Source organism: Eriocheir sinensis, unplaced genomic scaffold (genome assembly GCF_024679095.1).
Source record: "Eriocheir sinensis breed Jianghai 21 unplaced genomic scaffold, ASM2467909v1 Scaffold99, whole genome shotgun sequence".
Taxonomy (NCBI): domain Eukaryota; kingdom Metazoa; phylum Arthropoda; class Malacostraca; order Decapoda; family Varunidae; genus Eriocheir; species Eriocheir sinensis.
This window is the reverse complement of record NW_026112374.1, coordinates 1,485-29,329: the sequence shown is the minus strand read 5'-3', so window position 1 is coordinate 29,329 and position 27,845 is coordinate 1,485. Positions and strand designations below refer to the sequence as shown.

At 42.0% G+C, this 27,845-nt stretch overlaps 2 protein-coding genes across 2 annotated transcripts in view; both read left to right on the top strand.

Moving 5' to 3' along the window:
- Window positions 1-25,530, top strand: part of LOC126995126 (uncharacterized) — a 132,428-nt gene extending 106,898 nt beyond the window's left edge. The window contains exons 4-6 of the mRNA XM_050854401.1: window positions 15,333-15,443; window positions 23,747-25,226; window positions 25,526-25,530. Coding sequence (XP_050710358.1) covers window positions 15,333-15,443; window positions 23,747-25,226; window positions 25,526-25,530 — 1,596 coding nt within the window. The remainder of the gene's footprint in view (window positions 1-15,332; window positions 15,444-23,746; window positions 25,227-25,525) is intronic.
- A 119-nt stretch (window positions 25,531-25,649) lies between these two features.
- On the top strand, window positions 25,650-27,246 carry LOC126995125 (uncharacterized; the record flags this gene model as incomplete). Its single annotated transcript, XM_050854400.1, is given in 3 exon segments — window positions 25,650-26,489; window positions 26,753-26,830; window positions 27,043-27,246. Coding segments are annotated over 3 exon segments (1,089 nt in total), but the record flags the coding sequence as incomplete, so codon positions are not given.
- Window positions 27,247-27,845: the final 599 nt, after the last annotated feature.

Sequence of the window (27,845 nt, the reverse complement as noted above, 5' to 3'; positions counted from 1 at the left end):
TTAAGAATAGAAGTAAATTAGAGTCTTTTAATACCTTTTTTAAGTTCAAAAATACATAACTTATTTAATAAATGAACCTAACCTAACTTATTTAATAAATGAGCCTAACCTAACAGAGCCTCACTCCCATGGCCTCTGCCCAGGACACGTCCTCAAGTCCACAGGGGGAAGGAGACGCTGCCTCCACACCTCACCTCTCCCCCACGCTGCCTCACACGTGACACTGGCTTACGTGACTAGCCTCACTCTGCCGCGTCCCTCTTACAGGGTTCACACACTCCTACACACGGGCCCCGCCGCGCCACATACAAAACACTCACTCAACACATAGCATATCCTAACCTCTGGTTCGTAACAATATGATTAAATAGTTCACTGACTTGATCAAAACTTTTTTAATGTAGGTGTAGGCTACTCGCGTCGGCAGGCCAAACAAGAGTGGGGCTCCCGCCAAAACTTTTGGCGGGAGCGAGAATCTGCTAGGTCGTGGCTGCCTCTGATTGGCTGAGAACGCCCAGAATGGCCGGTGATTGGCTAAGCGTGATGACGTCAAAGTAATACCTGGAATTTCCTGCTAACTGCTTCCCATAGATGCGCTCGAACGTGTTGAAACTTGTCCGTTTCATTTTGCCGGGGTCGTCTTCTCTTAAGTCTTAACTAAAAAGTCCCGCGCTCGCTTTTTCAATCTACCGATACCGATTGACTGCCAATCATGCGATCGGTAGCGGTATTCGGTAGTTTCTTCAAAATACCGAATGATCGGTATCGGTAGCAGTAATCTACCGCCGGTAGTACCGATCCCAAATGTCAATCGGTAGTCCCAGCTCTGGTTTTAAGGTAAGTTGAAAAAGGGGTCCATTCTAGCAGACTATCAAAGAATTGTTGGATATTTAGGAAAGATAGCATGAGAGTAGAGAAATATGTCAGCGTGAGTGGATGGTTTAGTTCATGAACTGTGTCCGATGTCTGCTGGAGAACCGCTTCCGCGTGCTGGATCTGGCGCCGGAACTGGGGTATATGGAGTCGCTCCAGCTTTTGAAAATCGCATAGGGTAATGCGGACATCGACCACGTCCTCCACCACCATCACGGGGCCGTCTGGCTCCACGATTGCCCCCACACGTAGGTGTTGTTCATATGAGGGCTGCTTCGAGGCATATGTGGGGAGGACCAGGAGAACACCTCCCAAGACACATAGGCAAGGGAGTAGCATCGCAACTGGGTGAGAGAATAGAAAGTGGTTAGTGGATGGATAAGGTAAAAAAAAAAAGTGTGAGAGAAGAGAAGGGACACTAAGGGATGAAGATGGTTCTCCGTACAAATGCATCAGTTTGCAGATGTGTATGATCTTAGTTTCTTCCTGTAGTCGTTGGTAGTGTCCACCTCAGCTGGGCCTGGAGTATTTGTCGGTGTCGGTAGAGGGTCGTCAGGCGCAGGGGTCGACGCCTCACAGGTTGAGGAAGAAGGTCGGTTAGAGCGTTTTAGGTGGTCTAGGTGTGCAAGCTTCGTTTCCAAGGTAGTCAGGTGGCGGATCTTGACCTTATTCCCCTTGTCGTAGGCCAGTAAGCGGTATGGTCCCTCAAAGCGAGGTGCTAGTTTGTTTTTGGGTTCCTGAATTTTTAAATAGACAATGTCCCCTATGACCAATAATTTGTCGGTTGCTGATTTCCATTGTGACGCATTCATGACAGCCTTGCTATCCTCGATGTTGGAGGTAACCCGTTTATAGATCTTCTGGAAGTCTGTCCCTCTGACTCGAACATAGTCATCAAAATTATATATGGGTGTGTCCTCTTTGAGGAGGAATGAGTACGGCAATCGATGGTCCTGGCCAAAAATGACAAAGTGAGGTGTGTCACCTATTGATTTATGGAGAGATGAGTTAAGAGAAGCCATTACCTGAGGCATCCATTCGTGCCAAGTTACTGAGACATCACCGACCAGAGAGCGAAGTGTCTGAATGATTTTTCGATTTTGTCGCTCGACCATGCCATTGGAAGCTGGATGATAAGCCATGGTATTTACCTTATCAACTTGGTATTCCCTGCAGATTGCCTCCAAGATTTTATTGTTAAATTCTGTGCCATTATCTGAGAGGAGGACTTTAGGGGTGTTATATTTACAAAAGACTTCATCAATGAGAGCTTTAGCCACAGTAGTTGCTTGCTTGTCCACTATGGGAACTAGAACCGAGAAACGACTGAAATGATCAATGGCAACCAATAGGTATTTGTGGCCTTCAGTAGTTTGGGGTAATTTTAATAGGTCAATAGCAATGGTATCCCATGGCTCTAAAGGTATGGGATAGCTTTTGATGGGGACTTGCTGAGTAATGGATCCATAATTTTCTGCACAAGTGTGGCAGTTGTTGATGTAATCAATGATGTCGAGCCGCATACGTGGCCAATAATATAACAAACGGGCTTGCATCAAAGCTCTACTTTTTCCAGGATGGCCTGCATGAGGGGAAGAATGTATGTTATGCAAGATCATAGAGACTAGGCTTTCTGGTACGACGATTTGTGTAACTTCCCTATGCGGACCGTATTTAGTTGTGATGTATGTATTCCTGACGAGGATGCCGTCGTTGAGATCAAAGTCAGTTAAAGGGTACAGGGAGCGTTGGCAAGGAATTGGGGTCGCCACTCTGCAGATAGTATAGGATGGGTTGACAGAAGTTATCTGTTTGTTGCGCTGCGCGTATGGAATCATTCAAAGTTGGGTCATGAGTTCGACTTGGGTCATCAAAATGATCTACATCCATGTCCATTATCGCGCCGATATTTCTGGATAGGGCGTCCGCTACCTGATTTACTGCTCCAGGGACATGAGCAAATGAGGGATTAAAGTCTTGGACAATGAGGCTCCATCGGGCCAATTTCCAGTGAGGGTTTTAGTATTGAATAATTCCACCACGGCTGCGTGGTCGGTTCTGACATGGATATTGTAGCCATAAATGATGTCACGAAAATGACGTAATGCCCACACAACCGCAAGGGCCTCAAGGTGGGTAGTACTGTAGTTTGATTCTGCTTTGTTGAGCGTGCGACTTGCATATGCTAGAGGTTGTAATTTATTTCTAACATCATATTGCATGAGAGCGGCTCCTAGGCCCTTGCCACAAGCGTCTGTGTACAGGAAAAAGTCTTTTTTGTGGTCTGGGTAGGAGAGGACAGTCGGGGATTTTAGTGTTGTTATAAGGTAATAAAAAGCTTCCTGATTTTCCTCCCCCCATGTAAATGTGGAGTCTTTGCATAAAAGTTGAGTGAGGGTCTTGCAATGCGTGAATAGTCCTTGATAAAGGATCGATAGTACCCGGACAGTCCTAGGAAGGAGCGGACAGATTTCACGTCTGTTGGCACAGGATAGTTAAAAATAGCCTTGACTTTGTCAGGAGTCGTATGTACACCATTCTGATCTAGTACATGGCCTAAGTATGTAATGCTTGGACGCAAAAAATGACATTTTGGGAAACGCAGAGTTAGACCTGCCTGGTAAAGGCGATTAAATACTTCTTGTAGTAAGGTAATGTGTGAGTCGACATCCTGTGACACTATGATGATGTCATCTATAAAGGCGAAAACCTGTTTGCCAAGGAGGCCATGCAAGACTTTGTTGACTAGCCTTTGGAACGTTAGTGGCGCACCACTAACTCCAAAGGGGAGTTTACGAAACTGCCAGTGACCCAAAGGGGTAGAGAAGGCTGTAAGCGGTTTACTATGCTCATCGAGGTCTACCTGCCAATAGCCACTTGCTAAATCTAAGGTCGTGAAAACCTTGTTGTTGGTGCCCATGCTGCTTAAAATATCCTGCAAGTGAGGTAAGGGGTATCTTTGAGGGTGCGAAACAGCATTTAGTTTCCTGTAGTCTACAACTGGCCGAAATTGGCCGTTTTTCTTCTTCACAAGGAAAATGGGAAAGTTCCAGGGAGAAGTAGTGTGTTCTATGATACCTACCTGATGCTAACATGTCTTTAACTGCAGTATCTAGGATAGCTCTTTGAGAGTGTGGTGTTCTGTATGCTGGCACATAGATGGGGTTGGTATTGGGATCAACCAGTATTGAATGTGTTAAAACATTTGTGGATCCAATAGGATCATCCGGCAGACTGACAATGGAGTGGTATGTATCTAGTAGGTTGTGCAATTTCTCCCTTGCTTCTGGAAAAGCTAGATCTTCGAGATGAGTAGCTAGATAATCATTTACTTTTTGTTTATGATGATCACTCCGCAAGATCTCAGAGGGGGAGATGATCTCTGATTCCTGTACGCTACCTATGCGTTCAGGTAGAACTTCAAAGTCAACGACGCATGTCCCTTGACGGAACTTGCGTACGTATGGGGATGAGTTGTGCATTATTAGGAAGGTTTGACCATTTTTATCTACTTTGCAAAGTGCATCCTCCATAGTCATGGCTTTCATCTTCAAGCTCTCACTCATACAGATAGCCTCACATTCATCACTTATACCAGCAAGACGCATTTGAAGCATAGCTGATCCACGTCCTTCTAACGTGACGTCATTCGCCAGAACGCCGTGGACCCTTAAATGCTCTTGCGAAGAGGAAGAAGAGGGAGAGTGAGGTAATGTATTGGAGGATGATGCAATTTGTTCATTAATAACATGAACTGCTGGAGATTAATTATAAAACATTGACCGCTGGGCCACGCTAGAAAGATGAGTATATTCTCCATCGGCGGAGGGAGAAGTGCACAACAATGGCTTTGGGGCCGTGAGTGTCCTAATTGGTGTTTCATGTTGGTAAACACAATCTTCTGCTGGAGCTAGGGATAAGCAGTGTTCCCGCATAGATTGAAGACCCAAAAGAATATCACCTGGGATATTCAAACCATGACACACATGAAAGGTAGCTGTAATCGGGGACAGGGAGTTAGCCAACTGGATAGACAAGGGGGTGTGTCCAACTACTTTAAATGATGTGTCATCTAGTCCACTTAATTTTAGGCAGGGAGGTTCCAATACCAAGGTTGTCTTTGCGTCATGTAAGGCACGCAATGTTCCGATGTTTATGATATTGGGACATGCCCCTGTGTCCATGAAAACACTAATTTGGTGACCATTACACTGAGCAGGGACAGTCATGGCAAGGGAGGATTGGGGATAAAGAGCGAGGCGATGGTGTTTCATGGTAGTGGTTTCAACATCCGTAGGTTGGGTTTCAATGTCAAAATGAGCTGTGGATGTACTTGGTTTGTTTAAAGGTGTGCGGGTTGGGGGTGTTGTATGAGTACCACACACCTGGGGGTTAATCCCGTTAAATGAGTTGGGATTTTTGGGTAGACTGGTTACGGACGTTTGCTGAGTGGCGGCACAGATCGTTGTTTTGGTGATACCATGTAGGTGGTGACATGACGTAGGTGCAAGTACTAGCTATGGGGCTTGTAGTCGTCTCATAGGGAGTGTAGTAATCCCGTAATTGTAGAGAAGTTGTGCTTAAGTTCACACTGGTTCACTGAGTCGTTGCCACTAAGGAGTCACCACGGAATTTGAGGCGCTTTGTGTAGGCCAGTATTATTTTATGAGAAATCCTTTGTAATCGCTTTGTAATCGCTGCCACCAATATAAGTTTAGCAGGTTTGGAGTTAAAGTCTTTGCTTAAATTGTCTTTTTACTGGTTTTGTGGCTTACACGGAGCGTGTGATGTGAACTCTATCGAGACGAAATGATGACTGCTCTCGGCAGCCGCACAAGCTATGTGCGTCATCGTTCGTTCATGAGGTTGCCTAGTTTAAGAGGATTTATACAGATAGAGGGAGAAGAAGTGGAAACGGATAGATATTTAGGATTAATATTTACATGTTTACACGTGTATGGTTGCGGTCGTTTATAGAAAGTTGAGCATTACAGAATGACTTACTTTTGGCGGAGCCGCGAGTTAATGGAGCAGGGTTTAATTAATTAATAATTTTCTTGGAAGGTCAACCACAGATTTTGAAGAACTATTATGAACGATGTCTCCCAAAATACCACGAATCGATACCAGGCACAGAAAAGGCATTCCAGCTTCCATCAGCCTGCAGCTATAATCTGACAGGCGAAGATCCTTTTACAAGCCTCATTAACTTCGAAATGTCAAAGCTGAGTTTCCATACAAACTTTCCTGGTGTGGACGGTCCTGAGAAAAAGTTGGGAAGTATTTGAGATTAAAATTTTGTTTTCCATCCTGGATGGTATATATATATATATATATATATATATATATATATCTATATATATCTATCGATCTCTTTATATATATATATATATATATCTATATATATATATATATATATATATATATATATATATATATATATGTATATATATATATATATATATATATATATATATATATATATATATATATACATATATACATCTATATATATATATATATATATATATATATATATATATATATATATATATATATATATATATATATATATATATATATATATATATATATATATATATATATATATATATATATATATATATATATATATATATATATATATATATATTTAGCTAGATATTGAGGTATGTGAATGAATGATAATTATAATCCCAATCCCTTTTCCCCGTGAGTGAGGTGTGGGATGTCTTTATCCCCATCCCCCTGAAGGAGGTCACTCCCAGCAGTCAGGGTGTGTGCCCCTCCTCTCTCTCTCTCTCTCTCTCTCTCTCTCTCTCTCTCTCTCTCTCTCTCTCTCTCTCTCTCTCTCTCTCTCTCTCTCTCTCTCTGCCAATGCGTCAAGGACTTGGGGGTCAAAATCGCGTCAAACCTCAAATTCTCACAGCAATGCATCGATGCAGCAAATAAAGCGAACAGAATGTTGGGCTTCATTAAAAGAAACTTTTTATTTAAGAATAAAGATGTAATACTCCCGCTCTACAACAGTTTAGTCAGACCCCACTTGGAATATGCGGTGCAGTTTTGGTCTCCCCACCATGCAAAGGATATTGCTAAATTAGAAGGTGTTCAGCGTCAACGAAAATTATCCTTCCTTGCGCAACAAATCCTACGAAGAAAGTCTTTCTACCCTTAACATGTTCTCTCTTGAGAAACGTCGCCCCGAGGAAAACTGATCGAATGTTTTAAAATACTTAATGGTTTCACGAATGTAGACAGATCAACATTGTTTATGATCGATGACACTTTGCGCACGAGGAACAATGGCGTAAAACTCAGATGTAGACAAGTAAATTCAGACTGCACCAAATTTTTCTTCACCAACGTTGTAGTGCGAGAATGGAATAAGCTCCCATCATCAGTGGTCCAGTGTAACACGATTGACTCCTTCAAAAATAAGCTCGACCGTCACTTCCTTCAACTTAATATCAACTAGAGTAGAAATGCAACGTTTTGGAGTCTTCTGATTAATGTAAAATCACTTAGGTTTAAGGACAGACCACCAAGTCTGGACCATGGGGTCTGTGTGGTCTGATTTTCTATGTAAATCTATGTAAATCTCACCTGTCCCCCATCGGGGCAGCCAGATTCGGAAGGCTCTTCAACGACGCCGTACGTAACGCCCGAACAAAAAACGACTCTCAGCCACGTCCTTCCATCCCGCCCATGTAAATAGACACCATACACCGCAACAAACTCGTAACATTGAACCCGCCAGTACCACCACCTCTATTACTAAGCCTAAAGATAACCTAAGAGTCCTTAGTTTCAATGCACGTAGCCTAAGAAACAAGTTTGATGAACTGCGATGTCTTGCTCTGACAGAAAATTTTGACGTAATTGCTATAACCGAAACATTTATCGACGCTACAAACATTGATTTAAGTTCCGAATACAACATAGATGGCTACAGATTCTTCAACAAAGATCGTGTAAACCGTAGAGGCGGTGGCGTCGCCCTTTATATCAAAAGCTATTTGCAACCCACTGACAAAACACCAAGAAACAGTAACGTTGAACATTTGTGCGTGCGAGTAAACATTGCAAAAGTTAATTTAAATATATCTGTCACCTACAGACCTCCCGGGCAATCACTCGATGACGACCTTGAAATGTACAGCGTCTTAAGGCAGTCACTTAATAACAGCGACTCACTGATATTAGGAGACTTCAACCTTCCCCATATTGACTGGGCAACACTGTCAGGTACAGAAGGCGAGTCACATAGAATGATCGAATTTCTAGAAGAAAATTATTTAAGCCAAATGGTTTCTGAACCAACTCGACAAAATAACATACTCGACCTTGTTATAACGACCCAAGATAACCTAGTAAGTAATGTCACGGTAGGAGAACACCTTGGTTCCTGCGATCATAAATTAGTGCGCATTGACATTAAAGCTCAAACATCGGTGACTGAAAATAAAGTAAAGGTGCCCAATTTCAAAAGAGCCAACTTCGTAGAAATCCGACGAAAACTAATAGATATGCAACTATCAGATGACGGCAATGTAGAGGACGCCTGGCTAAGCTTTAAAAATCACTTACTCACTCAGCAGGACACATTTGTCCCCTTGTGCAAGAAGCGAATTAACACTAATAAAAGCCCACCTTGGTTTAATAGCGAAATTAAACACTCAGTCAAGGAGAGAAAATTGTTTTATAGATTAAAGAAAGAACAAAGCTCGCCCGAAAACATTAGACTCTATAATGATGCCAGGCGATGAGTAAACAGATTAGTATGTCAGGCAAAGCGTAGATATGAAGAAACTATTGCAGCCAACTGTAAAAATAATCTGAAATCCTTCTTCAGTTACATAAACAACAGAAAGGTGATCAGTAGTGGAATTGGACCCTTAACAAATAGCGACAGTGCACTAGTGACTGACAGCCAACACGTTGCAAACCTATTAAACAATTACTTTTCCTCGGTGTTCAATACTGACAGTCCTCCCACCACTACCACCAACACCAGTACTAATGTAAATCCCGAGCATTTTTTTTTTTTTTTTGTTTTTTTTTTTACATTGCAGCCTATTGCGCCGGTAGGCTTCTTCCGGTGGATCCTGATGGTCGGTCCGAGGCTTCTTTCCGGTAGGTCCTGATGGTCGGCCCAGCCCGTTCTGGCGCAGGCGAGTGTTTATAGTGGCGCCATCTTGCATTGGCTCATGCTGCCCTCCCAGAGCTCATCTTTGATCCTAGAATCTAGAGTCCGGGTTGATAGGTGGTCTTCTGGACAGCATGTGGGTAGTTTTAAGCCACTCGGCGGTGGCTGAAAAATCCCAGCTTGGTGGCACCGGGCGGGGATTGAACTCGCGTCCTCCAGAACACGAGGCCGTTACTTTGACGACTCAGCCACCGCCTCCCCATTGCATTGCCTAACTTTGAAATAAAACCCGATGAAGTCCTTAAAGCCCTCAAATCACTTAAAACAAATAAAAGTCCTGGACCTGACAAAGTATATCCAACTCTGCTCAAAGAAACAAAGAGCGAAATACTCTCCTCTCTCACAACCGTATTCAATATGTCCTTGCGACAAAGCATCGTCCCTTTGGATTGGAAAAAGGCTAATGTGACACCGATTTTTAAGAAAGGAGACAAAAAAGTACCAGGTAATTACAGGCCCATTAGTCTAACGTCGGTTGTAGGTAAGCTACTTGAGGGCATAATTAGAGACAAAATTGTGAGTTACCTTGAAAGCCACTCATTAATTGGGGACTCACAACATAGCTTCAGAAACAAAAGATCCTGTCTATCAAACCTATTAACCTTTTATAACGACCTCTTCACCGTTTATGATGTAACCAAATCACTGGACGTAGTCTATCTTGATTTCCAGAAAGCATTTGATAAAGTCCCACATCATAAATTACTTTACAAATTAAAGCAAATAGGTATTGACGGTCAAGTAAACCACTGGATCGCGAATTGGTTGAGCAACAGACAACAGAGAGTAGTGATTGACGGATTTAACTCAGAGTGGGCTCCGGTCACTAGTGGCGTCCCTCAGGGCTCGGTTCTTGGCCCAGTGCTCTTCATTATTTACATCAACGACGTGGATGTTGGACTCAATAATCGCATTAGTAAATTTGCAGACGACACAAAGATTGGTAACTCGGTTCTCACTGATGAAGACAGGCAAAGCTTCCAAGAGGATTTGCACAAAATTTCAGCTTGGTCGGATAGATGGGAGATGCCCTTTAACGTAGACAAGTGCCAGGTCCTTCAAGTTGGAATGAGGAATAAGAAGTTTGATTACGAAATGCGCGGCGTTAAACTCAAAAACGTTCAGTGCGTCAAGGACTTGGGGGTCAAAATTGCGTCAAACCTCAAATTCTCACAGCAATACATCGATGCAGCAGATAAAGCAAACAGAATGTTGGGCTTCATTAAAAGAAACTTTTTATTCAAGAATAAAGATGTAATACTTCCACTCTACAATAGTTTAGTCAGACCCCACTTGGAATATGCGGTACAGTTTTGGTCTCCCCACCATGCAAAGGATATTGCTAAATTAGAAGGTGTTCAGCGTCGGGCAATGAAAATGATCCCTTCCTTGCCCAACAAATCCTACGAAGAAAGGCTTTCCACCCTTAACATGTTCTGTCTTGAGAAATGTCGCCTCCGAGGAAAACTGATCGAATGTTTTAAAATACTTCATGGTTTCACGAATGTAGACAGATCAACATTGTTTATGATTGATGACACTTTGTGCATGAGGAACAATAGCACAAAACTCAGATGTAGACAAGTAAATTCAGACTGCACCAAATTTTTCTTCACCAATGTTGTAGTGCGAGAATGGAATAAGCTCCCACCATCAGTGGTCCAGTGTAACTCGATTGACTCCTTCAAAAAAAAGCTTGACCGTCACTTCTTTCAACTTAATATCAACTAGAGTAGAAATGCAACGTTTTGGAGCCTTCTGATTAATGTAAAATCACTTAAGTTTAAGGACAGACCACCTAGTCTGGACCATGGGCTCTGTGTGGTATGATTTTCTATGTAAATCTATGTAAATCTCTCACATCCATAAATATTTAATGAAATTTGACTGGAATATAAAAACAGTTTATACTTTACTATCAAGACTTTTGAAAATCACACACACACACACACACACACACACACACACACATGCACGCATGCAAGCACATGCATATGCGCACACACACACACACACACACACACACACACAAACACGCACACCCAGGAACACACACACACACACACACACACGCACAGATCGACGATGTGGGGTTCTTGAAAAAGGTGTGGACTTCTAAAAATCTCGATGTATTTTCAGTAATAAAAATATAAACTAAATTATCCGAAAATTGAGCTCTCAGACTCACATCCCCTTTCTCATTACTTGTTTAGACCAATCTTACTTCTCATAGGATAAGCGCAGACCAGATGAACCTGCTCTTAAGTTTTTTTAAAACAACAAGGAAATCTTGCTGAAAATAAGGAATAATTAATTAATTCCAGGCACACAGCTACCTAACTAACTGGCTTAAACTATCCTAGGCATGAACTGTACTTAGCTGCGTGGAAGGGCGCACTAGAAGCTCCACCCTGCTGCCACATGGTCTACCCGCGCATGGTGGAGTCCTCCAGCCTCTTCTCGTAACCTCCCAAGGTGCTCCACACAGCAAGCACACCTCTCGTAACCTCCCAAGGGCTTCCCTCTCCTACAGTACACACTCACCTGACTTGTGGATACGGCCTGTGTTAGGAAGACCACCATGATGTAAAACACGTGGGCGGGAGAGGAAGAAAGCATGTTTGGTCAGCACGAGATCACTTGGAGAAGAGGGCACGGGTCAAGGGGTGACCCGCCATGGCCCACGGTCAAGATGCCAGCACTCGCCACAGCTGACATCTCTCGTTCTGTGTAACACTTATACTAACGCCCTAACGGCTATGGGTTATTATTTATTAATAACTTAACACCATGCACTAAGTAATAGTGGGTCATGCATCCCATGAATATTTCAGCATTGGCAGCAATAGGTGATAAGTATTTGAATAAGCTCCTGCTCCCGCCTGGCCTGGGTCTGGGTAGGTAGGTAGAAATTTCCCGCCTTCTAAGGACTTATTTCCCGCTCTCTAAATAAAATGGCGGGGACTTCCATGGAATTTTCCACGGGCTATTTCTTGAAATAAGGAATTCATGACAGATGCTAAAGTGCACTTGCTCATGTCGGGAGGGTACCTGCTGGCGATTACGAGTCCAACACTTGATCAGTCCGTGGTAAATTACACATACATTCTCTTTCAATGTTTCTCTATTATTTCCTGAATGTATCCAAGTTGTTTCTCAGCTGCTTCCCGAAACACTTGGGAAACGTCTGGGATACATTGTTGTCATTCAAAGATTCCTGGTGTGGACTCCACGGATTTGACGAAAAAATCGAAAAATATGGCCATTTTAGGTTTTTGTCTCTAAAATTAGTAGCGTCACGTGGCAACATTTTGGTGAAGTATGAACCCATTATGAGCACTAGAAGTGATTTAAACGTGGGTTTAAATGCATGTTAAACGTGGGTTTAAATGCATGTTAAAGGTCCGGGCGCAACACGCGGGTTTGTTTATATCGTAGTAAAGTCCTATAAACTCTCACGTTTTCATAAGATAGATATTTATTCTTCTTCTTTACATTACAATCGTACATCTGGAAGTACCTCGGGCATGACTGAGTGAGGTACAGTGCTCCGTGACAGCTCAAGGTCACTCAGTAGCCTGCGGGCTGGGGAATAAAGTAGATGTATGTCAAATTTGTCGTTTGACTGACCCTCTTATCCCCTTTTTTCCTTATTTTTCGTTGCTGCTGGGTAACGAAATCATTATGGGTATACACAGCAAGCTTCAGCAATTACGAAAACGCAAATTAGAAGCTGGCAGGAGGTCTTTAGAGGAAAAACGTAAAAGACAGAGGGAGGAAGCCACATGCCGGGACGACACCGCGACTCCTCACCATCCGTCTCCCACTGCACTACACACGTCCAGAACCTCACAAGTCTCAGAGCAGAAAGAAGTGGTGGATAAGGCGAGTGAGGAAAGGGATGTGGAAGGAGCTTTGGGTGGTGATGAAACGAATCCACATCCAGCTGTTTCTATCTCAAGCGCAGAAAAACGAAAGAGGCGTTCTTACAAGGAAAAAGAAGAGGAAGTGACGGACGAAGAGAATCTTATATGTAAGAAGAGTGACATTAGGGAAATTGCAAAACACGTTAGGTGTAACAAGTACAAGGAACATGGAGTTACGTGTGAATTTACCCATCATCAGTGCGACGTGAACATAAAAGTAGTGTGCCCAAAGTGTAAACATATTATATATAACAATAGTGAAGCAGGTAAAGTGAAATGTGGAAATACTGGTTCATTCAGAGTGACAACAATGATTATCTATTTTTTTTTAGTATTTTGTCATGTTGCTGAGGCATGGTTATGCTGGTGTTGAGAGGCTTTGCAGTATGCTGAGTTTGCGTCACTTTTCCAGTAATATTTATGTGAAATACGCTAAATTCATCCATGAACAAGCTGTGGAAAATGTAAGGGATATTTTGAAAAGAAGTAGGGAAGCAGTGTTTCAGTTTTATGCTCAAAATCTAGACAGACATCCAGATGAAAGCGGTGTCTTCAACATCGATATCACCTATGATGGCTCCTGGCAGAGAGGATAAATGTCAAATTTTGGAATCGCAGCAGTAATTCATGCTCAGACAAACCTCATTATAGATTTCGAAATCAATAAAATAAAAAGAAAGATGAGAAATAAGAAATTGGAGAAGGAACTAGCATATGAGAGGGGAGCGTATTGAGAGCGGAAATCTTCACTCAACTTTAGAGGTGTTTTTCTCAGAACGTAAGTTATCGGTCTTTACGTTTAAATTTCTCCCATGTTTCTCAACCGATTTTCTTCATTTTAGTATGTCTTTACAGAACGTAAAATGTACTAAAAGATTGTGAGTCTCGATTTTTAATACAGGTAATATATTTTATGGCATCACTGCAAATGTCTGTTATTTAACGCGCATTCCGGAATCACTGAAATTCAATTTTTTTTTGTGGAAAATTAAAACATTAATTAAATAACACAGACTCACAGAAACTTTGCAAAAATACTTAACTTTTAGCTACGCAAATAAGAAAAGTCAATAATTTAACAATCAGGAGAAATATCAAGTTTTATTCAAACTTCTAAAAATAGCCATATATGCCAAACCAAGAAATTTTTTTTTTCCTTTTTTCAGGAGATGTTGCATCAGTTCAAAACATAGTATTAGGCCAATTTGCAATGTAAAAAATAAGGTAGTTAACTAGATAAAAGAGTTTTCCCAAACCGTGTCAAATCCGTTGGGGGGGCCCTTAAAGAGAGAGAGAGAGAGAGAGAGAGAGAGAGAGAGAGAGAGAGAGAGAGAAAGGGGTAGGATAGGGCATGGCAGGTCACATAGGCGGAGATCTAAGGGGATCTAGCCAATCACAGCAAGATGACAGCTGTCATTGCGTAGGAGTTGGCAGGTGTCGCCTTCAAGGAGATTTGCGAGGCAGAGTCTGCTGAGGTGGCCGAGGTTTTAATAAAGCCGACTGTACCTTGGATCAGTTAGGTGTAAGCATGGTGGTATGAAGGGAAAGATAAGAGAAAGGGCATTACAAGGAAGAAGGGTGGTAGGGTCTTTGGGATGAATCATGGCTGGCAGAAGTGTGAGCATGGATCGAGGTAAAGAGGGATTTGAGAAATACAATGATAGTACCAACCCTCACATATGCAAGTGAAATGTGGGCCTGGAATGAAAGTCAAGAGGTCTAGAGTGCAGGCAGTGGAAATGAGTTATTTGAGGAGTGCTTGTGGTGTGAGTAGAATGGATGGAATGAGTAATGAAAGTGTGTACGAGCATTTTGGAATGTGTCGTGGGGGTGAAGGGAAGAAGTGTGGAGTGGTGGAAGAAGTGAAGCGACAGACTTTAAAGTGGTTTGGCCACATGGAGCGAATGGAGGAAAGTAAGGTGACCAGAAGTGTGTATGTGAGTGAGATGGAGGGAATGCTAGAGGACGACCTTCATTGAAGTGGAGGGATAGGGTGCAAGAGTACTTTAGGGAAAGGGGGAAAAGATCTTTGAGAAACTTTGAGCAGGCAAGGAGGGAGTGTCTGGATAGTGAAAGTTGGAAACTTCTGCTGTGGCCATCCCCTGGTGGGAGCTCCTTGGAGCAGACGTTGATGAAATGATGATGATGAGAGAGAAACAGTTTATATAACAGTATATTAATACTGTTACGACTCAATGTATTTATATGATTTTTACATGAATATTTATCTCTCTCCTTATGCTGTATCTTATTTATTTCCTTTGTTTTTTGTCTACTTTGATATTTATAAGATAATAATGTTGGAAAACCTTTATATATCACAGAAAAATATGCGGGTTCTTCGGAGCAGCAAGCCACGCTCCTACAACTCCTCAAACTCCTGCAAATCAAGTGTCAACAAACAGCGTCCGTTCAAAGTGCCGCTTCCTGACCTGGTGAGTTACTGCTTATCAAGTTTATTTTGCTGCCTACACACCTTCAGGAGACACAGGGCTGATGGCAGTAGGCTGTGGGCGTGTAGACGTGTAGGGGAAAGGAGAAAATGAGTGGTGATGGACAAGGAATAGAAGGTAAAGAGCCGTGCCCTATGTCTTCGTCCTCATCTTTCCCTTTCTCTACCTCTCTTTCAACCCATATATTTCGTTGACTACCTACCTTCAGGAGACACAGGGCTGGAGGAGTTGGTGGTGGTAGGCTGTGGTCGTGTAGGGGAAAGGAGGGAATAGGTGGTTGAAGACGAGTAAGAGATGGAAAAGAGCCACAGCCTTTCTCTACCTCTCTCGGCCAGTATGTTTCATTACTACACACCTTCAGGAGACACAGGGCTGGAGGATATAGTGGTGGTAGGCTGTGGGCGTGGCGGCGTGTAGGGGAAGGGAGGGAATAGGTGGTTGAAGACAAGGAATAGACGGAAAAGAGCCACCTGTAGCCTTTCTCTACCTCTCTCGGCCAATAATTTTGTTGACTCTACACCTTCAGGAGTAAAGTGATGGTTTGTGAGCAAAGTAGAAGTGAGGTTGTCGATATTTTATGCCCATATAGAGTGGGAATTGAATGTGAAAAAGAATGCAAAATAATTTTGAATGGTGAAGAAATGGAGGAGATCAATGAGTTTAAGGGCCGCTTTCACAGTCGTTTTGTTTGTTTTGATCATTACCAATGGCGCCGATCGATGCTATAGTTTTCGACGTGAAACTGGCCGATGGGGTAATGGCGGCTACAGAGGAAGCGAGAGGTGTTGAGAGTGTGTGGTAAGGTGCGGGGCTAGGCTAACCCCACAGCTGCCACTACCCCACTGGCCAGTTTCACGTGGAAATTCTATTGCAGCGATTGCCGCCATTGGTAACGACCAACACAAACAAAAGGACTGTGAAAGCGGCCTTAAGTACCTTGGATCAGTTAGGTGTAAACATGGTGATATGAAGGGAAAGATAAGAGAAAGGGCATTGCAAGGAAGAAGGGTGGTAGAGTCTTTGGGACGAATCATGACCGGTAGAAGTGTGAGCATGGAGGTACAGAGGGATTTGAGAAATACGATAATAGTACCAACCCTCACATATGCATGTGAAATGTGGGGCTGGAATGAAAGTCAGATGTCTTAGAGTGCAGGCAGTGGAAATGAGTTATTTGAGGAGTGCTTGTGGGGTGAGTAGAATGGATGGAATGAGTAATGAAAGTGTGTACGAGCATTTTGGAATGTGTCACGGGGTTGAAGGGAAGAAGTGTGGAGTGGTGGAAGAAGTGAAGCGACAGACTTTGAAGTGGTTTGGCCACATGGAGCAAATGGAGGAGAGTAAGATGACCAGAAGGGTGTATGTGAGTGAGATAGAGGGAGAGAATGCTAGAGGACGACCTCCAGTGAAATGGAGAGATAAAGTGCAAGAATATGTTAGGAAAAAGGGTGAAAGATCCTTGAGAAACTTTGAGCAGGCAAGGAGGAAGTGTCTGGATAGAGAAAGTTGAAAACTCTTCTGCCGTGGCCATCCCCTGGTGGGAGCTCCTAGGAGCAGGCGTCGATGAAATGATGATGATGATGATGAATTGAGAAACTATTATCTGAGGTTGACACTGACAAAGCGACTGGACCAAACAATATACCCTGCAGTATCCTAAAAGCTAATGCTTGCATTCTTGCACCTATCCTGCAGGTTATATTCTCGCAGACATTACAAACCGGAGAATTCCCTCAGGACTGGCTTTTGGCAAATGTGTCACCAATTTTTTAATCCGGAGACAGAACCCTCCCTGCTAATTATAGACCTATTTCACTAACCTCAGTTCCCTGCAAAATTTTAGAACGTATAATTCATAGACATATAATGGCCCACTTTGATGGGCAAAATATACTGACTGACAGTCAGCACTTTCAGCCCAAACGTTCGTCGAGACTCAATTACTTGTGACCACACGACATTTTGCAGTCCCTTAACAACCCCAAAGTTAAACAAGTTGATGCCATAATACTTGACTTTGCCAAAGCCTACAACAAAGTTTCCCACCAAAGATTTTTAGCTAAATTAGAATACTATGGCAACGAGGACAACTTTCTAACTGGATTACCACGTTTTTGACTACCCACAAGAAAAGAGTTGTTCTTGATGGTAGTCAATCCTCATCTATTCCTGTAACTTCTGGGATACCTCAAGTCACTGTCTTGGGCCCCCTTCTTTTCCTTTCTTACATTAATGATCTCCCACTATCACTTACCTCTTCTACTAGACTTTTTGCAGGTGACAGTTTAGTTTATCGACCCATTTTAGATAGGGATGACTGCCTTCGACTCCAGGACGATTTGGCTGCACTTAAAGACTGGGAAGCCAAGTGGCAGATGACGTTTAGACCAGACAAATGCTATCACATCCGTTTCATAAGTACTAACAAACCTATTCCCTCATTAACAAACTCCATGACACAAACCTAAACACTATCTCTTCACACAAATACTTGGGCGTACATATCTCAGCAGACATGCGATGGAACACACTCGTGAGCAGCATCAGGGCCAAAGCTCACAGAGCCCTGGGGTTCCTGCATAGGAACCTTAGCAGGTGTAACACAAACATCAAAATTCTTGCATACAAATCACTCGGTCGGCCACACATAGAATGTTGTGACACCGTCTGGGACCCACACACTAACAATAACATAAATAAATTAGAGGCCATACAAAACAAAGCTGCAAGATGGGCCAGACATGATTACAGACACACTACATCAGTCACTTTGCTTAAACAAGACATAAAACTAGACCCATTAGCAACACGAAGACAAATACACAGACAACAAATACTATATAAAATCACAAACAATCTAGTAGACATAAACAAAGACACTTATTTACACCCGAGAACTACATGATCCTCTAGAGGCAGCCACAACCTTAAATACCACACCTACCAGACTAACACTACAGTCAAACCTCACCATTTGCGCACATATGGGTGGTCTAAGGTGCGCAACTGGCGAATGTGCAAATGGCAAACATAGTAACCTATGGGGAAAAATACATATGGGTGGTCACGGCCTAAACCCCTGGGGCCCTTGTCTGCTGGCAGGAAACTTCTTGATAGCGTCCTCAATTTAGCATAACCAGTTTCTGGGTCGTGATCTGTAGAGTCCCGACAACCTAAGATTTAGGTGCCATTATTGGCCCTGTTTTTGCCGTGCTTTTCAAATGCTAGCACATGCTCTCGCGTCAAAAACAGGGCCAATAATGGCGTCCAAATCTTAGGTTGTGACGCTGTGTGTGGCATGATGGTGGTGCAAAGGTGAGGCAGAAAACATCGAATAATCGCAGTCACCACGAGACCAGGAGAGGCGATTGGGCAATGGCGGGAAATGACATGTTGTGTATTTTGGTAGTGTTCTTCACTGGCGGGAGAGGGCGCGCGGATGGTAGACAGCTGTAGCTCGCCAGCTGGTTTCAAGGCTTCTTCAACACCTTCACTTTTGTCACCACTACCACTATCACCACCACCACCACCTGCATCACCACCATTGCTACCTTCATCACCACAACCACCTTAATCGCCACCACCGTCTTCATCATATCACTACCACTATTATCACCACCACCATCACCTTCATCACCACCACCACCATCTTTGTCACCACCACCATGTTAATCACCACCACCACCACCACCACCTTCACCACCAACACTTCTTACCACCACCATCACCTTCATCACCACAACCACATTCATAACCCCCACCACCTTTGTCACCCCCACCACCTTCATCTCCACTACCACCACTTTTATCATCACCATCACCTTCGTCACCACCACCAACTTCATCACCACCATGGACATGTTTACCAATACTACGTAGAAATTTAAATTTACGCGGGAGACGGCACTAGGGGGAACCGACCCTTAGTCAGTGGTGGGGGGGCAAGGTGTGCAGATGGCAAGACCGCCTGCACAAATGGTGGGACGATGGCCGCAAATTAAGGCCGCGTAAATGTCGAGTGTGCAAATGGTGAGGTTTTATTGTAGTATATTCAAATATTCATTCTTTCCCCGTAGCATCCAAGAGTGGAATCATCTCCCATCTCATGTAGTTAATAGTCTCACTTTTGACACATTTAGGAATAGGATCATCAGTCATCAGTCATTATCTCCCCAATCTTGGCCCTCCACCATGTCCCAATACCTTTCCTCGTCCTAACCTTTATCCTAATCCTGTCCTGTCCCTTTGAATCCCCCGCACAACCCCCGCATATCATGCCACCCAAGAGTGGCCCTCTGCTGGTCCCATAGAAATTAAATGAAATGAATGAAATGAGGAAAAGAGCCGCACTCTTTCTCTTCGTCCTTTTCTTTCTCTGCCTGTAGGTACTATGGTCCTATTCTTAAATGTGTCGGGCTCCCATTATGACTATTTTCTAAAGCAACAGAGAAAATTAACTGGGTTTTCATGGGTGATATTCATGTTTATGGTGCGGGAGTCTTGTAAAACTATCACTAGAATCACGAAACAATCCATGAAAACTCCAGCAGCTTCTAAGAGAAACTTTTTGAACAGGCGAACTGAGATGCAGATATGTTTAAGAATACGGACTTACATCTTTGACTACACTTTCAGGAGACTCGTGGCTATATATGTAAGGAAGGAATCAATAGGAACCAGAAAAAATCATCCCACAGTCCTTTCACTTGTAATAGCCCTTATGAGACACAGCCGAGTATAAATGCTCAAAAATTATATTTAAAATTATTCCAATGATTAACACAATATCTGTAAGATTTCCATGTGTCAATCAACACTCTGATCACAATTTCCATTGCAAGTCAGTTGTTTTTGAGGTTTTAATAAGTAAATGGAGATTGGTTACTATTTTTATAACAGCAGGATAGTATCTGATAGGTAAAGGGGGGCGACTACGGGGTGTCCTCCTGCGCATATGGTACGTCCAATAGCTTTGAAATCTTAGTATGTTGTTTGTTACTGTAAAGGTTTCTTATTCTGTGAATTTCATCAAATTTGGGTGAAGTTTAGGAGAGACTCGAACAAAGCGTATTTTTTGTTTTTTTGTTCCACAGGCTTTAATTTTCAGTTAATCGGTTTGAAAAAAAATACCATAGAAACTTTGTTTACCTATCTACATTTTGTTGGAAGTAACTTTTTGATTTTTTGTTTTGTCTTCGAAGAAAAAAAATTACAATCTTTTGTCAGTTATTATTTTCTCCTCTTTGTGTCCCGTTTTCTTTTGACATTATTGAAAATCTATTTCCAACTAAAAATTGCCCTTTAGTTGTAGTTTCAACAGATACCTAACAAAAGTCGATCAGACTTTTTACCGATTTTGTGAAATTATTTTAATTTTAAAAAACTAATTTTTGAGATATTGGCTTCTAAAGATTTTTTTACATTTCATTCCTGTCCTGCCATTTGCATTTATTTGATTGGCATGAAACTTTCACATATTATTGTGTATATCTTGTTGACTTACTGGAGAATGATCAGGCATCTGGGCCCGCGGCACTCCTGCGTAGCGCGAGTGCCGTGGGAGTGCCTTGCCTCTACGCTACTCTCTTGCTTGTTATCTGAGGTTTGGCCGCTCCACAAGACCTCTTGATGTTGGTGACTTTTTTTCTGGTTGCCTTGCACTTGTACATCATTTGTAAGGACGTTTTTTTTGGCTGGAGAGGAGAGAAAAGTACGACATACTCTTCCCGTCTGTGTCTCGCTTGGCACTGGCGCGGTGGCACCTCTCTTCCTCCCCTGTCTCTCCGCGCGAAGAAGATAGGATGACAGATGACAAAATTTACGAAGAATTAAAATATTCTAATACAATTTTTACGTATATACGAATGATACCGCATATGTTGACATGAGCGTCTTATGACGCGCATGTCCGACTATGACGCAAAACCCCCCCAGGGGGGAGGGGTTTTAATTTTACGAAAACAAACCTCATCACATGGTAATTTAGGGTTTCCCGGCCACGCTGAGCGAAAAACATGTACTCGTCCAGTTTTAAATATATTCGTCAAAAATACCCCGTAGTCGCCCCCCTTACGGTGGAGTTCTGTTATTTTTTTATTTTTTTATTTTTTTTGTTTTTACAACAAAGAAGGCAGCTCAAGGGCACACAAAAAAGAAAACATTAACAAAAAAAAGCCCACTACTCGCTGCTCCTAAGAAAGAAATAAAAGAGGTGTCCAAAAGCAAGGTCAAACTCGGGAGGAGAGATGTCCTGATACCCTCCTCTTGAAAGAGTTCAAGTCGTAGGCAGGAGGAAATACAGATGAAGGAAGATTGTTCCAGAGTTTACCAGCATGAGGGATGAAAGAGTGAAGATGCTGGCTAACTCTTGCATAAGGGGTTTGGACAGTATAGGGATGAGCATGAGTAGAAAGTTGAGTGCAGCGGGGCCGCGGGAGGGGGGGGAGGCATGCAGTTAGCAAGTTCAGAAGAGCAGTCAGCTTGGAAATATCGCTAGAAGATAGAGAGGCAACATTGCGGCGGAATTTAAGAGGTAGAAGACTATCAGTATGAGGAGGAGAGCTGATGAGACGAAGAGCCTTAGCCTCCACTCTGTCCAGAAGAGCTGTATGAGTGGAGCCCCCCCACACATGAGATGCATATTCCATATGAGGGCGGACAAGGCCCCTGTATATGGACAGCAGCTGTGCAGGGGAGAAGAACTGGCGGAGACGGTACAGAACGCCCAGCCTCGAGGAAGCTGATTTCGTAAGAGATGAGATATGAAGTTTCCAGTTGAGATTTTGAGTTAAGGATAGACCAAGGATGTTTAGTGTTGAGGAAGGTGATAGCTGGGTGTTGTCAAAGAATAGGGGATAGTTGTTTGGAAGATTGTGTTGAGTGGATAGGTGGAGAAACTGTGTTTTTGAGGCGTTGAAGGACACCAGGTTCCTCTTGCCCCAATCGGAAATAATAGTAAGGCCTGAGGCTAAGCGTTCTGCAGCCTCCAGCCTTGAGTCGTTAAGTTCCTGTAGGGTGGGTCTTCTTGAGAATGTGGTCCTGGTGGTGGTGCTTGGGGTGGTGTCCATGGAGAGATGCTGGCATGTTGGTGGTTCTCTGCATGGTAATTTACTAGAACTAGATTATTCTCTAACATGGCTTTGTGAGGGATTTTGGTCTGATTTATGGATATGTGTCTGGACCCCTGAAATAGTCTGACTTAAAAACATTTCCGTAATGTCACTGACAAGTCAAACGGAAGCATACAACAGCATTAGTGCTGAAAACGAATTACAGCCCTTCTGCCTGACGACAGGCACCACCGCCCGGGAAAAACTGTCATGTACATCACTTCAGATTCCAGTACAGATTGCACACTATCGGAAGTAGGAAGATGGAGGAATTTGACAATTTGTTCCTGGAGGATGACTACAGAATACAGATCACCTGTGCTTAATCCTTTGTATATGCCCCACATCCAGCGGCAGATGCTTTCTGTGTGGCAAGAGTTATGTTTACAGTTTGCATGTATATGAGTTCTGAGCCAACTCTAATTTTCTCCTTGTTTTAGATTGATGTCAACTATAATATTGTAAAAATATACATTTCCTCACCTGCACATGATGATTATGTTAAGAGATGATGCCTTATGTCATTTTCAGTTTTTATTTAATGTGAAATGACAAGAAAATAAATATTTCTTTATACAACACCAACTTTCTGGGTCTCAAAGAGCATTATATTCTATATTTCATTCTTCAAAAAAAAATTCCTACGGGAATTTGACTGCTGTGGTGCTGTGGCTACTACTCACTGATTGACCAGTGAAAAGTGTTTGTCTTTTGGGAAAACATATCACTGAGCACTTTTGGTCTCATTTGCTTTTGTATGCATCCGTCTGACTTGTCGGTGACACTACTGAAAACTCATTAACACCATATCCAATATCTGGTGTATAGAAGTGTGACTTATAGAGTTTACTGTATTCTTTTTTATATATATATATATATATATATATATATATATATATATATATATATATATATATATATATATATATATATATATATATATTTATATATATATAAACTAGTCAGCACAAATGGTTTGAGGCTCAGCAAATGTAACATGCTGAAAATTTTTGAATTTTGCCTTATTGATAACTTTGGCATGGACTGAATATGGGAAGATGGATGAGAAAGAAATGGATATGAGAACTTTATTATTACCTTCAATATATTGCTGTATGTAGACTTATGTTAAAAGCTGACTGGCATATATATTCTCTAATTCTTTTACAATTTCAGTTTCAGACTGAGGCACTACACCGTGATATCCTCAACAGGAATAAAACAGCATTCAACCAGGTTATTGAGCGGTACATTTCCCTGGCACACGGACTTCCTCCTCCACTAGATGAATGTCCCTACCAGTCTCCACACAACAGCAAAAACAAACCAAGTTCAACTCCCTTATACCCCCAGAAGAACCTTTCCAGGACAGGTGCAACCATAAAAACCAGCACTGTCTCCCCAGCGATCTCATTGAGGCAAGATTCATGTTGTGATGAGGATGATCTTGTTAGAGAAGTAGAGGAATCACTGCAGAGGAGGAAACAACAGCTTGGGTTAAGTGATGACTTTATATGTGAGGAGATAGAGGATTATGAGGTTGTTGAGGATGACCCCACTTGGGATGGCTCTCATTACCATGCCAGGATGAATTTACCCACCAGATTGCATAAAAAGAGAAAACTTTCTGATAATCTTATTACAAACACAGTGGGGTCGTCTGATGAAAACAAGTCTCGAAAGAAAGCAAAAGCACCTGTGGATGAAGTAAGCCTTTCCCAAAACAAAACTGCTGATTTGAGGAAGCTTTCTGTGCAGGACAGGCTTTCAGATGTGAGCAACTTACCAAGAAGAAGAGGTAGACCTCCCAAAAGAAAGTCAGTGCTGGAGGTGAATGCTGAGGGTGATATATCAAAGAAAAAATGTAGATTGCCCAAACAAAAGTCAGTGCAGAAGGTGAGCGTTGAGGGTGATACATCAAGGAAGAGAGGTAGACAGCCCAAAGCAAAAGTGGCGGCAGAGAGTCAAGAAAATCTGAGACAGAACAACCCAAGGAATGAACCCAAACGGAGAGGCAGGCCACCCAAGAAGAATAAAACATTGAGTCTGAACCCCACCAAGGACGGAACCTCAAACAAAAGGTCAGGTGATGAATACAAAGAACCCAAACGGAGGGGCAGGCCACCCAAGAAGAATAAAACATTGAGTGTGAACCCCACCAAGGACGGAACCTCAAACAAAAGGTCACCTGATGAAAACAATGAACCCAAACGGAGGGGCAGGCCACCCAAGAAGAATAAAACATTGAGTGTGAACCCCACCAAGGACGGAACCTCAAACAAAAGGTCACCTGATGAAAACAATGTGCCACAAAAGAGAGGCAGACCATTCAAACAGAAAGCAACAGGGACTCTTAAGATCCACACTCAAAACTGTAGTGTAGTGCTGAGAAGGCTTGGTGGGGGCAGTGAGGGCATCCTGTCTGTAAATAAAACAAATGAAACCAGGACAGTGTGCAGTATTAGAGGTGCAGAAGAGGAGGAGGAAAGACCTCAAGAGAGCAGTGATAGTAGTGTGAAGTTGGTGCAGGAGGCAGTGGGAGGGACTGCTGGTATTCTGCATAGGGTTGAATATGGGAAGTATATAATCTGCCTCCTTGACACCATGGACACGATGCTTATCATGGTAAATGAAAACTCCAGTGAAACTAGTTCTGGCAAAGAAACAGAAGCAACTACACGAAAGACTTCCAAAAAAGAGAAGAAAAAAGCCCAAGGAAGAGAACAGAGTACAAGAACTCATACTGGCAGCAACATGGAAGCAAACACACAAGTAGAACAAACTGTCAGCAAAATTACTAACATAGAGAAAAGAAAAAAGGTAGACCAAACAGCTAAAAAAACTAACAACAAAGAAAAAGATAAAAAAGCCATAGAAAAACAGCAGACAGTGGATAAGAAAGCAAGGAGTAGCACAAGAACTGAATCCTCACGCCATCATAAGGCGATGCAACAGTCTGAGTCAACTGTTGAACATCCTACAGTGAAAAGAGGGACAGAATAACAGCCGAAAAAGGAGCACATCTCAAACGCAGTCAAGTCACCGAAGAGACAAAGGAATGAGTCAGCGTGCCGCCAAGGCTTCTGTTGCAACACACCTGGCCATAGATGCCATGTTGTCACCTGGGCAGAATAGCGGCATTGTTCCCAGCAGTGAAGGCAATGTGCTGAAGAGATTACATGTTGATCCAGATGCAGGAACAGATAAAGTTACAGGTCAGTTTATGCGGCATGAACCTCCGAACACTGGTGAATCACCAAATCAGCCAAAAAAAGCATGTGACCTAGAAGTCTCTGACAGAAGTCTTTCTTCCGATGGGTCAGAGTCAGAGTCACAGTATGAAGATGGATCGCTTACTGATAGTGATGAAGATGACATGATTTCAGAATTTAGTGCAACCCAGAAAAAGAAGAGCTTCCTCCATCAGACACGAGAAAGGCTGAAAAGAAGGAATTACAGACCAGAGCACAGAGAGTCAGTGAGCAAAATTATATTTGATCGTGACGATGACATCCTTATTATGGAACCGCCCAAGCCTGTGCCCATGTCAGAAAACAAGAAAGACAACACAAATTCTGAAAACAGCCAGAGCACAAAGGGGGTGCAGGGCAGACCCTTCATGGTATCACCATATGTTTCCCTGAAGACCCAAAGAGCCAATAGGAGAGCTGCAGGTGGACACCAGCAAAGCCTGACCACTAGCAGTTCCTTCATCCAAAGCCTCATCAAGAACTCCATCATGAAGAATGTTCCAGAGATGATGACTTCGGCCTCAACCAGGGTACCAGTGGACGGTCAAACGGAGGAGGAACCTGACCCTGAGGACATGTGGGATCTCCTGCCAGCCCTCCCCCAGCAGTCCTCCAGCTCCCTTGCTGCAAGGGCTGCCAAGACCGGCCTGCAAGAATCTGGCATAACGGTGGGTGTTCTGTGATCAACTTTATTTCCATCATTGTGAAAGTTTTTTTAATGTTTTGCTCCTCCACTTCCTTCTTCCAGTTGTAACTATTTGAATTAGCATCATTTCCCAGCATGAAAAGCCTGACTATTAAACCACTAATCATTACTAAGCAGCATATACCTCATTTTGTTTCCTCCAGTTTTCTGTCTTTTCTGTCATTCATTACTTATTAATTCATTTACCTCTCTATTCTATCATTCGTTCATTCATTCATCCCACAGGAGACTGCAGCCACGGCTCCAGAGAGGCCAACAACTGTCACCAGCACCAACATTAGTGGTGCAGTCGTCACATCAAAGGTATACTATATACTTTTCTAGATAAAAAAAAATAAAAATCAATTGATTAATAGATTTACATATATTTCAAATATTTACGAATGTATAATTTATATAAGTTGATGTATTCATTCAATTATGTACTATTTTATATTCCTATTTGAGTGATGTATGGAGGTCAGTTGTATTTAAGGAGATTGGTTGTAATGTAAGACTTTTAACATTTTTGACAGGCCTCCAAGGTAATGAGGAGTTTTTGGATAGAAAGTGAAGAAGAGGAAGAGGATAAAGACACAGAAGACACAGAGTCACTCTTCATGCCCACACTCCCCGTGGCCTCACAGCTGATCCAAGAGAGCACCGTGCTTCCCAGCTACAGCTCCCTTGGCCCCGAGCACTGGATGTCAGTAGCTAGAGCTATGCAGAAGCGAAAAAAGGTAATAGAATAAGTGTGTATGTAGTGAAGGCAAAAGAATGTAATTTAATATTTTTTATAACAAAGGAGGCAGACCGTGGCTGGACAATTTGCCTACAGACAGTGTGCCTACTGAACATTATACATATGGACAATGTGCCTAACGGATATTTCGCAATGCTAAAAACAACTTTCTTTATTTGAATAAAATATATAGATATATATATATCTATATATATATATATATATATATATATATATATATATATATATATATATAATATATATATATATATATATATATATATATATATATATATATATATATATATATATATATATATATATATATATATATATATATATATATATATATATATATATATATATATATATATATATATATATATATATATATATATATATATATATATATATATATATATATATATATATATATATATATATATATATATATATATATATATATATATATATATATATATGCTTAATATATATATATATATATATATATATATATATATATATATATATATATATATATATATATATATATATATATATATATATATATATATATATATATATATATATATATAT